Consider the following 14,087-nt stretch of genomic DNA (forward strand, 5'->3'; position numbering starts at 1 on the left):
CATGTATTGAGCCCCTTGACTTTAGTCAGACTCAAGCATTTCAGTCCTCAGGAGACTAAACTGTTGTGTGCCACAGGCAAACAACACAAAAGCCCAAGGCGCCACCAGTGCCCGAGGCCCAGCAATGGCAGGGAATTGATTAGATGAGGTACGCCCAGATAATCCCAGTAGGTGAACTATGCCCAGTGCTGTAGATGAAGGTGAAAATCACCAATGTCCCCACCAATCAGACCTGTGGGAAATTCCTTCCTGACCGCAAATCTGGTGATCATTTGACTGTGAACATGGGAGCAAGACACACCAGCCAGGCATCTAAGAAAGATGATTCTCTGTACCACCTCAAAGCATTGGTTCACCCTATCTGGTGTCCCATCTCCAGCTGTGGCCAATCCCTGATGCTACAGAGGAATGAAGAAAAAAAAGCCAAACACAGAATACATGTGACCAGTTGTGAATCAGGGGTGATTCAGGATGGGGATTCCTTCCTGATCTCTGCAAATGGTGACCCCAGGTGAGGAGCATCTTCAGCGCCTTCCCCTCCATTGTTAAACTTTTGAATACAATATTTTTATTGCATTTGTAGCCCATTTCACAACTTAGATGCATGATTTGCATGCATGATTTAACCCTGCCATATAAAACGATATATTTTTGCATGCTAAGATCTGTAAATCTGTATTTATTCATGCCATATATAAGAAAATTTTAAAAAATTGTTTCCTCTAAGCTTACAGAAACTATTTAATTTAAGAACAACTGAAATGCACTAACATCAAGAAATTGAACTGTGCACTAACATTGGGTGGACCAGTATTAAATAGCGTTACAGTAGGTGACAGCCTTACAATGTCCTTTAATTTCAAAAGGTTGCTTTTCTCACCTTTGCCCTGGGAACTGAAGCTGCTAATTCCTTACTAATAGGACTTCCATCATTTGCACTTCGCTCCTCAGATTTCTTCTGGGATGATGGCTACTGCCTAAAGCCCTGTCTCTGTTGTTCTGTTTCAAGTATTTTTCCATCAAATTTGCCCCTTGCTGCAAACTAGATTCCAACTAAGCTTTTTGCTTCCTATACTGAGCTCCTGAAGGCTTCTTCGGGGGCATCTTTTATTTTCTATAGGGGAAAGCAGACAGTATTAGGGAGCACAATAGTTTATGTTCCGAAGTCTTAGAAAGTCATCAAACATTATGTGTTAAGCATAGCATAGTCAGAGGGGGCTACAACAGTGGTACCCTTAGCTCACCCAACAATATTGTTAGTCTATCCAACCACACACTTAGCCCAGCAGAAGTGTCTGTCCTATCTTGGGGACTCTTTTTCTGCCCCACCACCCCCACACACATGATACAGTTCTTCGGTGATCTGGAAACCTACTTTCACCATCTCCGACTCAAGAAATATTTTCAACACACCACTGAACGGTGTACTGACCCACAGGAACCCTCCTACCAACACTACAAGAAGAAGAATTCTGCGTGGACTCCTCCTGACGGTTGAAATGACAGACTGGACTTCTACACAGAGTGCTTCAGCTGACGTGCACAGGCTGCAATTGTGAACAAATAGCATCACTTGCCCCATAACCTCAGCCATACAGAACGCAATGCCATCCACAGCCTCAGAAACAACTCTGACATTTTAATCAAAGGATCTGACAAAGGAGGTGCTGTAGTCATCATGAACAGGTTGGATTATGAACAGGAGGCTGCCAGGCAACTCCCCAACACCACATTCTACAGGTCACTATCCTCTGATCCCACTGAGGAGTACCAAAAGAAACTACACCATCTTCTCAAGAAACTCCCTGCTATAGCACCAGAACAAATCTACACAGACACACACGTAGATCTATCTGCTACCCAAGATCCATAAACCTGGAAATCCTGGATGCCCCATCATCTCAGGCATTGACACTCTTACAGCAGGATTATCTCGCTATTTGGATTCTCTCCTCAGACCCAATGCTACCAGCACTCCTAGCTATCTTTGAAACACCACCAACTTCCTGAGGAAACTACAGTGCATTGGTGATCTTCCTGAAAACACCATCCTGGCCTCCATGGATGTAGAAACTCTTTACACCAATATTCCACACGAGGATGGACTACAAGCTGTCAGGAACAGTATCCCTGATGAGGCCATGGCACACCTGGTGGCTGAGCTTCGTGACGTTGTCCTTACCCATAACCCTTTCAGATTTGGGGACAACTTATATCTTCAAATCAGCAGCACTGCTATGGGTACCCGCCCGGTCCCACAGTATGCCAACATTTTTATGGCTGACTTAGAACAATACTTCCTCAGCTCTCGTCCCCTAGCACCCCTCCTCTACTTACGCTACATTGATGACATCTTTATCATATGGACCCACGGGAAGGAGGCCCTTGAAGAATTCCACCTGGATTTCAACAATTTCCATCCCACCATCAACCTCAGCCTGGATGAGTCCACACAAGAGATCCACTTCTTGGACACTACAGTGCAAATAAGTGACGGTCACATAAACATCACCCTATAGCAGAAACCAACTGACCGTTCTACTTACCTACATGCCTCCAGCTTCCATCCAGAACACATCACACAATCCATTGTCTACAGCCAAGCCCTAACCGCATTTGCTCCAATCCCTCAGACAGAGGCAGACACCTACAAGATCTTTATCAAGCATTCTGAAAACTACAATACCCACCTGGAGAAGTGAGGAAATAGATTGACAGAGCGAGGTAGGTACCCAGAAGTCACCTACTACAGGACAGGGCCAACAAGGAAAATAACAGAACACCACTGGCTGTCATGTACAGCCCCCAGCTAAAACCTCTCCAGCACATCATCAACGATCTACAACCCATCTGGAAAATGATCCCTCACTCTCACAGAACTTGGGAGGCAGGCCAGTCCTTGCTTACAGACAGCCCCCCAACCTAAAGCAAATACTCATCAGCAACTACACAACAGAAACACTAACCCAGGAACCAATCCCTGTAACAAAGCCCGTTTTCTACTCCGTCCCCATATCTACTCTAGCGACACCATCAGAGGACCCAACAACATCAGCCACACCATCAGGGGCTCATTCACCTACACATCTACTAATTTGATCTATGCCATCATGTGCCAGCAATGCCCGTCTGCCATGTACATTGGCCAAACTGGACAATCTCTACATAAAAGAATAAATGGACACAAATCAGACATCAGGAATGGTAACATACAAAAGCCAATAGGAGAACACTTCAATCTCCCTGGACATTCAATAGCAGATTTAAAAGTAGCCATCCTTCAACAAAAAAACTTCAAAATCAGACTTCAAAGAGAAACTGCAGAGCTACAATTCATTTGCAAATTTAACACTATTAATTTGGGCTTGAATAGGGACTGGGAGTGGCTGGGTCACTACAAAAGCAATTTCCCCTCTCTTGGTATTGATACCTCCTCATCAGTTATTGGGAGTGGACCACATCCACCCTGATTGAATTGGCCTTGTCAACACTGGTTCTCCACTTGTAAGGTAACTCCCTTCTCTTCATGTGCCAATATATTTATGCCTGTATCCATAAGTAATTTTCATTCTATGCATCTGAAGAAGTGGGATTTTTTACTTATGCCCAAATAAATCTGTTAGTCTTTAAGGGGCCACCGGACTCCTCATTGTTTTTGTGGGTACAGACTAACACGTCTACCCCTCTGATACATAGCAAAAGAAGTAACAGTATTTCTTTTATGTTGTTATGTTGATAGGGGTTTAATAGATATTTCTGGTGTCTCATTAAATATGTCTTTTATTAGTCACTACTTACACTCTTCAAGTCTTAAAACACAAGTACACTTTCACAAATACACAATAAAACAAGATTCACAATATCACAGCTTTCATCATAGGCACCCAGTTCCTGTGTCCCCGGGGGCTGCTCGACCCACGCTCCATCCCAGACTCTGCCCCCACTCCACTTCACCCAAGCCCACACCCCTGCCATGCCTCTTCCCGTCCCCACCCGTTCTTCCCGCCCCTGCCCTGCCCCAGACCCCGCCCCCATACCACCCTTCCCTCAAACCCCCACTCGTGCCTTGCCTCTTCCCAACCCCTCTCCCCTCTTTCGGCCCCCAGCGCCTCCTGCACACTGTTAAACAACTGATCTGCGGAACACAGGAGATGCGTGGAGGAAGGGGGAGGCACTGATCCGTGGGGCCACCAGCAGGCGGGAGGTGCTGCGAGGGAGTGGGAGGAGCTGATAGGGGGGCTGGTGTTGGGTGCTGAGCACCCACCATTTTTTTCCCGTGGTTGCTTCAGCACCGGAACACCTACGGAGTTGGCACCTATGGCTCTCACTTCAGTTTGTTCTTATATCTCACTGACAGACTGGTGACTCCCCACCCCTTATATACCTGTGTGGGCATGGCTGACAACATTCTAGGAGGTTCAAAGAAAATGTAATCCTCAGAAAATCTGGAAAGTTCCACGTGATTCTATAAAGGGACCACCACAGCCATCTAGCCTGAATCCCTGTACACACAGGCTGTGGAATTTCTCCCACAAACTGGATTCAAGCATATCATAATTAGAAAGTTATCTAATCTTACTTCACAGATTTAAAGCGATGCTGAGTCCACTGTACTGCTTGCTGCCCGTGCTGAAGTGTTCTATAAAGGTAAAGAGAGGACTTTACTATCTAGGCTTAGGCTTGTCAATCTGGCACTTTTCATGAGAACATTTTTGTGCATGCAGGTTTCAGCCCCAAAGAGGAAACAGGTTTCAGAGTAGCAGCTGTGTTAGTCTGTATCCATAAAAAGAAAAGGAGTACTTGTGGCACCTTAGAGACTAACAAATGTATTAGATCATAAGCTTTCGTGAGCTACAGCTCACTTCATCGGATGCATGGAAATGGAGACAGCCATTTGCAAATGTAATTCAAACCCACTGAACATTGTTTTATTTCCAATATCAAAATCTAGAGCCTGCTGATGTACAGTGTCCTTCTGCTGTTTACAGTACAGAAACCCTGTCACTTAACATAGTGCCAGCTACCCAGTGATGGGCATAATATTAACCCTAGGTATATTACATAGAAGTAATCACAGTTATAGGATTTTCTGTAAAATATTTCTCCCTTAGGGATTTTCTGTGCTGCTCATGCTGGGTACCTGCATGTCTGAATCCAACTGCAGTGACTATCACAGACTGCAGTAATATGCTGGTAAAAGGAAGGATGTTTTGCACTAAAAGAAAGTGAATAGAGAAGACAGTGAAAAGGAAGAGAGTTTGGAACAGCAAATTTATCAGTAGGTGCTTTGTCATCATGTACATGGCGTAGTGAAGGGTCGTTGTGCTTTGGCCAACCTCTGGATATGATCTATGAGAGAGAAGGTACCTTTCAGCTGACCATATGAAATCACCCATTGTTGTTTTCCAGTGTTGTTATAGCCCTGTTGGTCCCAGGATATGAGAGAGACAAGGTGTGTGAGAAGATAATCTTTTATTGGACCAACTTCTGTTGGTGGAAGACACAGAGACAAGCTTTCAAGCTACATAGAGGTTTTCTTCAGGTCTGTAAAAGGTAATCAGAGTGTCACAAGATGGAACAGATTGTTAAGCACAGCAGTTCATGCATGTTGCAAGGGACCATTCAAAATGAAATGGCCCATTAACACCTCTACAGTCATAGGACAAAGGAGGATTTTTGGGGTTACAGATGGTTGTAAACAGACATAAAACTAGTGTCTCTATCGAATCTATACCTCCCACAGCACACCTTTCAAGATCCTTGGTTCTTATATGTGTTGTACATCAACCAGTGCATCAAATGCCCCAACAACGGCTATGTGGGTGAAACCAGACAATCATTATGCTCTCCAGTGAACTGACACAGAAAAATGGTGAAAGACAAAAACACCCTATCACCTGTAAGCAAACACTTTTCACAAAACAAGCACTTGGCTGCAGTTCAGAATGTGGCATGCAGCTTATAGAATAACATTCCAAAGGTATTACTAGTAGATTTATTATAGCCTACCAATAACTGAAAAGGAGGCCCCAGTGATTATAACTTTGCCTTTGAAGAGGCGCCTTCCAGAGCAGCAATGCATTCTCCCACCAGTCGAGCAGCCTCTTTGGCAGTGCCCCTGTGCACTGAAAAGCCACCCGAACCATGTCCATAGTTGTGGACCACGGGCAGTTTTTTCCCATCATGGACTAGTATCTCTTTCTGCAGTCTCACAGCTAACCTGGATGGCCTCAGACCCACCCTCTCCTTTATGTCCTGGGCTCTTTGAAGTGAGGGTTCAAGAGCACAACATCTGTCAAATATGTCTTTGCTACTTCTAGGATCTGGGGACAAGCTCCAGTTATCCTTCTGCCTTGTCCCACCTAATGTTACATTGTGTATTCCTGGATAGATATAGGTTAAACCATCCCCATCCCGGATGAAGTGATTCACCCAAGGAGCATTGACCTTGAGTACTTGACCTCTGACAGGGTATATCTCCAAGTCACCCATGAGTTCTCTGGATCCAATGCCTGAACAGTTGACAATGATGTCATATTTGCTATGTAGTTCCCACAGATCTTTGATTCGTCTTGCATACACCTGGCTGCCATTTCCTTTCAACCTAAAAAGAAACACGGGAGGTAAAGCAAGACAATTAACTATTAATAAATCACCTTGATAATTTTTACGCAAGTCAAGTAAATAAGAGACTCTTTAAGACACAGAAGAATAGAAAATTGAAGAAAAATCAGAGATAGATAGCACAGGGCTTTTGTTTATGACTTGTCTGATTTGGCTGTTGGAATTAAGACATTGCGAACAAAAGGCTCTTCGTTTGTTTATAAGATTGGACAGGGCAAAATATATCAGGTGTACAAATATTACAGAGATGCTGTGGCAAAAAAGATGTGATAGAGATCTCATGAATTCATTCTCATGACAGCTCCAAAACTGAGCAGTTCATGCAGCCTAAGGATGGGCAAAATATGACTTTTACATCATACAAGTATTTATTATATTATTAGTAGTATTTTACTACATACATTTCTAAGGTACCTGTTACTTGAGCCAAATTCATCACTTATGTCACTCTGTCTTCAGGGTTGCTATCAAATATGACACTATTTATAACTGCATAAGGAAGAAAGGAATCAGGCCTCATTTATAGAGAGTGAGATACAGCAGGTATTAACTTCAATTTACTCTGGGTGTTTTAAAGTGGCGATCTCATGTAGGATGGGATGACTTGGTTTAATATCTGTAAAGAGATCTGTTTGACTGCACGTTAGGCATGCATGCCATTCTTTCATCAAAAACTCATCCTCTTCCTAGGGTTTACATTTATTGTTATTTAAATCTCAACCTAAGCTTCATTTTGAGCATGGCTTAAATGTAGGGTTCTCCCTGCAGGACCAGCTCCTAATCTGTCTAATAGGTAGAGATTAACTCTCTCTAGTGGGATCTCACCCATAGCATTTGAGATTCTGTCATCTTTTTTGCAAAAATATGTTTGTACAAAAACTACTAAACATTCTGCAGAATTCAGACAAGGTAGAGGGACAAAGTTCCTGAACTGTGACATTAAAGCTAACCTAGAAAGAGGGTATAGTAAATGCTTTTGTGCTGCCAAGGCAAGGTACCATAAATATTGTTCAGATCACTTAGGTTTGCAAAATAGTACGTATTTACTATGCTCTCTTTCCTGGTACTCACCGGGTGGGGGGAGGGGGACGAGGGGGGGGACTTGATCATCTTATTAGACTACATCCTTTGGGAAATGAGAAGAGTCTGAAACAGGAATAAGGAAACAGCAGAAGCCTTTGTGGTGAAGCAGCCTGACAGATACTAAATGGAGTCAGTGATTTAGTTGTGCCTTAGTACAATTTTCAGTATCAGTTAAGCAATGAAACATGACAAGGCGTGTGTTCCTGTGAGACACTACAGAAGTCGGCTAGAGTACTCCCACTCATGCTTGCTGCTAAAAAACAAGAAATGTTATTTTATGTGGTTCAGTGGCATGGAACATAATCAAACAAGCCTATTATCTAGCAATTTGTTCCAAGATGTAGACACACATTTTACTACCTAACATCAAATCACCTCGTATCCAGTCACTATGCCTGTGAAATGTCAAACATTATTTGCTCTTTTTAAGCGTATTTAAATGGATTATACGTACACATTATAGGATCGGTTTTCTGACTCTGCTAAAATTCTTTGAAATTGATGTGGTTTGAGGAGAATTGGTCTTCAGAAGGAAAAATATGAACTGTAAGACTTTTTTCTCACAGGCATACATTTTAAAGCCTTCATTTGTGCCAAGCATTTTGCACATGCAAATATTTCTGTAAGGTTTTCTACAAGATGATAATACAGAAAGATAGTACCTGGATTTTTTTTACTCCTTTCTGCTCCTGATTCCAGAATAGTTTGTGAGGTGAGTTGGGCAGAAGAGAGGTTTTTGACCAAATCAGAGATGAATTGGCCCAGCCAATTCCAGAGGTTGGAACAAGAGGCATTTGCCAAGATTTTCAAATTCTCCTGACAGGTTTTGTCATTTCATAGCTCAAAACCAGTGAGGCTAGAGGCTTCAAAACATCACCTTTGGTTTGTGGCAAAGGCTTGCAAAGCATTAGCATCTTTTACCATTTTCAAGAGCTGGTGGGATGTATTTTGGAAGTTACACACTGGCAAATGAGGAACATCTGAATGCTCATTTGACTTGTGGCAGAGAAAAGACAGAAGATAACACTTTTTCTACTCCACTAGTATCTCTGGAGGATCTTAAACAGAAGCTACTAAAGTTAGACATTTTTAACTTTCATTTCAGCAGGTCCTGATGGCTTGCATCCAAGAATTTTAAAAGAACTGGCTGAGGAGCTTGATGGGCCATTAATGCTGATTTTCAATAAGTGTTGGAGCACTAGGGAAGTTCCAAAAGACTGGAAAAAAGCTAACATTGTGCAGTTTTTAAAAAGGGCAAGTGGGATGATTTGGGTACTTATAGGCTGTAAGCCTGACTGTGATCCTGGACAAGATAATGGAGTGGCTGATACCAGACCTAATTATAATGAACTAAAGGAGGTTAATGTAATTAATGAAAATCAACATGGGTTCATAGAAAACATCCTGTAAAACTAACCTGATATCTTTTTTTGATGAGATTACAAATTTGATGAGATTACAAGATTACATAGATGCCTCTAAGGTGTTTGTCCTGGTGTCACATAACATTTTGATTAAAACACTAGAATTAACCTGGCACACATTAAATGGATTAAAAACTGGCTAAGTGATAGGTGTCAAAATGTAATTGTAAATGGGGAATTATCATTGAACAGGTCTGTTCACAGTGGGGTCCTGCAAGAATTGGTTCTTGGCCCTACACTATTTAACATCTTTATCAATACTGGAAGAAAACATAAAATAATCATTAATAAAGTTTGCAGATGACACAAACATTGTGGGAGTGCTAAATAATGAAGAGAACAGGTCATTGATTCAAAGCAATTGAGATTGTTTGGTAAACTGAGCGCAAACAAACAATATGCATTTTAATATGGCTAAATGTACACACCTATGAACAAAGAATGTAGGTTATACTTCCAGGATGGGGGACTGTATTCTGGGAAGCAGTGACTCTGAAAACGATTTGGGGGTCGTTGTGGATAATCAGCTGAATATGAGCTCCCAATGTGATGCTGTAGCCACAAGAGCTAATGCGATCCTAGGATGCATAAACAGGGGAATCTTCAGTACAAGTAGAGAGGTTATTTTGCCTCTATATTAGGCTCTGGTGCAACCACTGCTGGAATACTTTGTCCAGTTTTGGTGCCCACAATTCAAGAAGGGTGTTGATAAATTGGAGAGGGTTCAGTGAAGAGCTATGAGAAATTATTAAAGAATTAGAAAACATGCTTTAAAGTGATAGACTCAAGGAACTCAATCTATTTAGCTTAACAAAGAAAAAACTAAAGGGTGACTTGATTACAGTCTGTAAGTACCTATATGACAAACAAATATTGAATAATGGGCTCTTGAATCTTGGAGAGAAAGGTTTAACATGATCCAATGGCTGGAAGTTGAAGCTAGACAAATTCAGACTGGAAATAGGGCACAAAAATTTAACAGTGAAAGTAATTAACCATTAGAACAATTTACCAAGGCTTGTAGTGGATTCTTCATTGCTGACAATTTTTAAATCAAGAGCGGATGTATTTCCAAAAGATCTGCTGTAGGCATTATCTGGGGGCAGTTCTATGGCCTGTACTACATAGGAGATCAGAGAGGAGATGATCACAACGGTCCTGTCTGGCCTTAGAATCTATGAATCTATGAAAGGACAGGACCAGGAATATGGCTGCTCTCAAGAAATCCGCTTTCCACATCCAAATCCTGCACGATTCCCCATGTAAATGTATGTGGATCAGGTCATGCATAAGATAGTTCCCCCAATGCTCAGTGAATGTCTCCCTTGAAGAAATTGATTGAGCCATTAAGACACAGTCCTTCATTGAGGATGGTGCTGAATTGCCCCAGCAAGAGCTCCAGAATGTATCATCATCTACCTGTATGCATTATCTGCAGGGGGACTGCAGCTGCAGTACCTGAGTCAGCCTGGTATAAGGTATATAGGCTCCCTGGTGTACTTAGCCAGCTCTGTTTCACTGACTAAGAGAAGGACCATGGTTCCTTGCCTACTTGGGGAGGCTAATGCTTCTGTGGCTATTCCCCTGGCTGGAGGTGTCCTTGCACTGAGGACTGAAATTACCCTGTCATTGCATGCAGATATAAGAAGGGGAGGCTTTGTGCACCTTCTGCTCCCTTGTGCACCAACCCAGCAGGGAGCGTCTAAGGGATAGTTTTAGAAGATTTTGAAAACAGGGGCCTTATTCTCAGTTACATTAAAGCCACTTCACAACACTCTGCCCATGTAATGGGGCTTTAAAATGGTAAATATAACATTCCTCCATTTTAAAACATCTGGACACTACCAGAATCGTGAAAAATGGCCTTAGGTTTAATGAAGCTCATTCCCATGGCCTTTAAATTTTTGCAAAAGAGGATATATATGTAACACGGGGTAACTCACAGAAGATCAGTCTCCATTTGTCCCAGAAAGGAAGGAAAGATTTTAAAATCCATTAAATCAAAGGAATATTCCCAAGCCTTTCCTTTCAGGAAATATCAGCTATACCCATCAAAACCAACCTTTTCTCCAACCATAGCAGATAGGACGGGCAGTCACATTTCAGTGTAGTAAAAGCCTGACCAAATCTGTGCTGTGGAAATTTCTTCAGCTCCTCTTCAGTCATTGAACGAAATCCCAGGACAACATCAGACCAGAATGGTAACACTTCATCAGGAATGGTTTTAAAGATCTGCCAGCTAAAGGACATGGAAGAGAACAGGGTAGACTTAGACACGCTTGGGTTCATGTGACACAATTCATTTTGATCTTAATTTAAAAATATTAGCAATCTTCTTCCATTGGTCAGCAGGATCTCTAGAGTTTAGACAGATAGAAAGTAACAAAGTAAAAGACCTCGTGAGTCACAGATGATAATTATTTAATTGGCCATAAGATTTAGGGGAGTCTTAGTAGGACTTGGACGTAGGGGTGAGGCAGAGTGAGGCTTGAGGTAATGGAGCCAAGCTAAAAATCACTAAATGGGGTGGGGAGAGAGGGGGCACCAGGGAGAATAACAGGTTAACACAGGGTTAAATACATTAAATGCAGTGAGTGGAGGGATGGAGGAAATAGCAGTCCAGTGTGTCCTGTGTCTTCTTATTTTCATGGTTCTCATTTAAAACTAAAACTGTACTGGAGAATGACAACATGGGCCATTAAAACCACATCCTTTCTGTGCTCCATTTACTCTCCAGTCTGGAATCTTGTTGCAGAGATTCTAGGTTAATCCGCATGAATTCACTAACTAAATTCCACACCAAGTTAAATTTAGAGATGGGCTCAAATCCAGATCTGCATCACAATGCCACTGCTTGGGCTCATCTCCAGGTAAGGTACAAAGTTTGCTCCCCTTCAGAGTTTAAACTCTGGAATTCCTGCCTGTAGGGAGGAGGTGCAGCCTTCCTCAGATGCAGACATGGAGGGAACACCGCACACCGCCTGGTGGGAGAAGCCAGAAGTGCCACGCCCACACACTGGAAGCAGAGGGATGGGACAGGAAGGGGAGCTATAAAAGGTTGGCCCAGCTGCTCAGTTGGGAGGAAGCTGCTGGAGGAGATAGATGCTTCTTCCCTGATGCCAGAGGCGAGCACCAAAAACTGCTTTTGCCCGAGGGACTAGCATGAGCCTCCACGGAGCCCTGATGCTCCTGGTGCAGAGATGCTGCTACCGCTACCCTTGGCAGAGTACCCAGAGGAGATTGAGGCTGACCCCTGGATCCAGGTACGCCCGAGGGGGAGAGATGGAAGCAGCCCAGGGAAACCAGGCAGTAGTCTGGTGGAGGGTGAGCCTGAAACCAGCTCAGCATGTTACAGGCGGATCCCTGCTGACCCAGTGGTGGACTACTCCACCACTGTTAGGGCCCTGGTTTGGGACACAGTGGAGCTGGGTGGACCCATGTCACCCTACCCCTGGGGTGGCAATACTCCCCCTCTGTAGGCCAGGAGACCTATGGTCCTCTGCTCACTTCAAACCAGTGCCCCCTTGACTGAGTGTGGTGCTCACCCCAAACTGGAGCCCCATAGCCTGGACTGGAGCTACAGCTCTGCCTGGCTGCAGGCCAGAGCCCTGACTGTTTGTTGACTCAGCCTATTCAAAGGCAGGGTGCATAGAGTCATAGGCGCCGACTCCGTGGGTGCTCTGGGGCTGGCGCACCCATGGGGAAAATTGGTGGGTGCTCTGCACCCACAGGCAGGCAAGCTCCCCTCCCCACCCCTGCCTCACCTCACCTCACCTCCCCTCCGCCTCCTCCCCTGAGCGTGCCGTGTCCTCACTTCTCCCCCTAGCTCCCAGCACTTGCTGCTCTGAACAAGCTGTTTCGCAGCGTCACAAGCTCCAGGAGAGAGGAGCAGAAATGTGGCTTGCTCAGGGGAGAAGTCGGGGAAGAGGCAGGGCTGGGCTGGGGATTTGGGGAAGGAGTCCAATAGGGTCAGGGAGGGGGTGGAGTTGGGGTGGGGACCTTGGGGAAGGGGTTGGAATGGGGGCGGGGCAGGAGAGTTGTGGTGGGGCTGGGGGCAGAGGCGGGTTGAGCACCCACCAGCAGAAGTTGGCGCTTATGCATAGATGCTGTAGTTCTGCTTGATTGCTGGCCAGAGCCCTGGCTGGTTGCTGCCCCAGCCTGCTTAAAGGCTGAGCAAGTGAGCTACAACAGCTCTACCTGATTGTAGGTCAGAGCCTTGGCTGTTTTCTGCCCCACCTTGCCTAGCGACAGGATGAATAAACTGCTGCTGCTCTGGCCCTTTGCAGACCACACCCTTGACAATTGACTACCCCGCCCTGTTTAACAACTAGGCGGATAGACGGCTACAGCTCTCCCTGGTAACAGGCCAGAGCCCAGCCTGTGTGGCCCACCCCTGCTTGAAGGACGGGCCCCTTGAGAATGGCTGATTCCCTCCTTTTTCCTCTTTGGAGAAGGCTTGAGCAGACCCAAACTGCGAGGAGGTGAGGCCTCCCTCAGATGTGGAGGGGCGGCTCCGCTAGTTTACACTACCCCATTTAACATCTATAGCTAACACCTTTTCTCCCCCCACCTTTAAAATCCAAACTTTTCCCCAGCTTTCTACACAACACTCCTAGGAAAGTACTAATTCTACCTCCACTGAGTAGCTACTAAGGGCATGTCTATATTACAAACTTAAGTTGACCTATTTTAGGTCAACTTAGAACCACCACGGTAATTACTCAGGGTCCACACTACCCTCCTTCTGTTGGTCGCGCATGTCCATACCAGGAGCACTTCCACCCTCTTAAGGGGGTGGGGAGCTGAGAGTCTGGGCTCTCAGCTCCATGCGCAACTCGGCACCAGGAGCCCAGCTGCCCCACCCCTCCCAGGCTCTCAGCTTCCTGTTCTCCCATGGGAGCCTGGCTGCCCCTAGGGCTCTCAGCTCCCTGCTGGGAGCTGGAGCAGCTGCTGGGC

At 44.6% G+C, this 14,087-nt stretch overlaps 1 protein-coding gene across 1 annotated transcript in view; it reads right to left on the reverse strand.

Annotated features, from left to right (window-relative positions):
• Nucleotides 1-5,909: 5,909 nt before the first annotated feature.
• The window catches only part of DDO (D-aspartate oxidase), a 50,884-nt gene continuing 42,706 nt past the window's right edge, over nucleotides 5,910-14,087 (reverse strand). Inside the window, exons 6-7 of the mRNA XM_077812938.1 lie at nucleotides 11,194-11,370; nucleotides 5,910-6,604 (exon numbers count right to left, since the gene is read on the reverse strand). Of these exons, the coding sequence (XP_077669064.1) occupies nucleotides 6,037-6,604; nucleotides 11,194-11,370 (745 nt within the window). The 3' untranslated portion in view covers nucleotides 5,910-6,036. The remainder of the gene's footprint in view (nucleotides 6,605-11,193; nucleotides 11,371-14,087) is intronic.

The sequence above is a fragment of the Eretmochelys imbricata genome, chromosome 3, assembly GCF_965152235.1.
Source record: "Eretmochelys imbricata isolate rEreImb1 chromosome 3, rEreImb1.hap1, whole genome shotgun sequence".
Taxonomy (NCBI): Eukaryota; Metazoa; Chordata; order Testudines; family Cheloniidae; genus Eretmochelys; species Eretmochelys imbricata.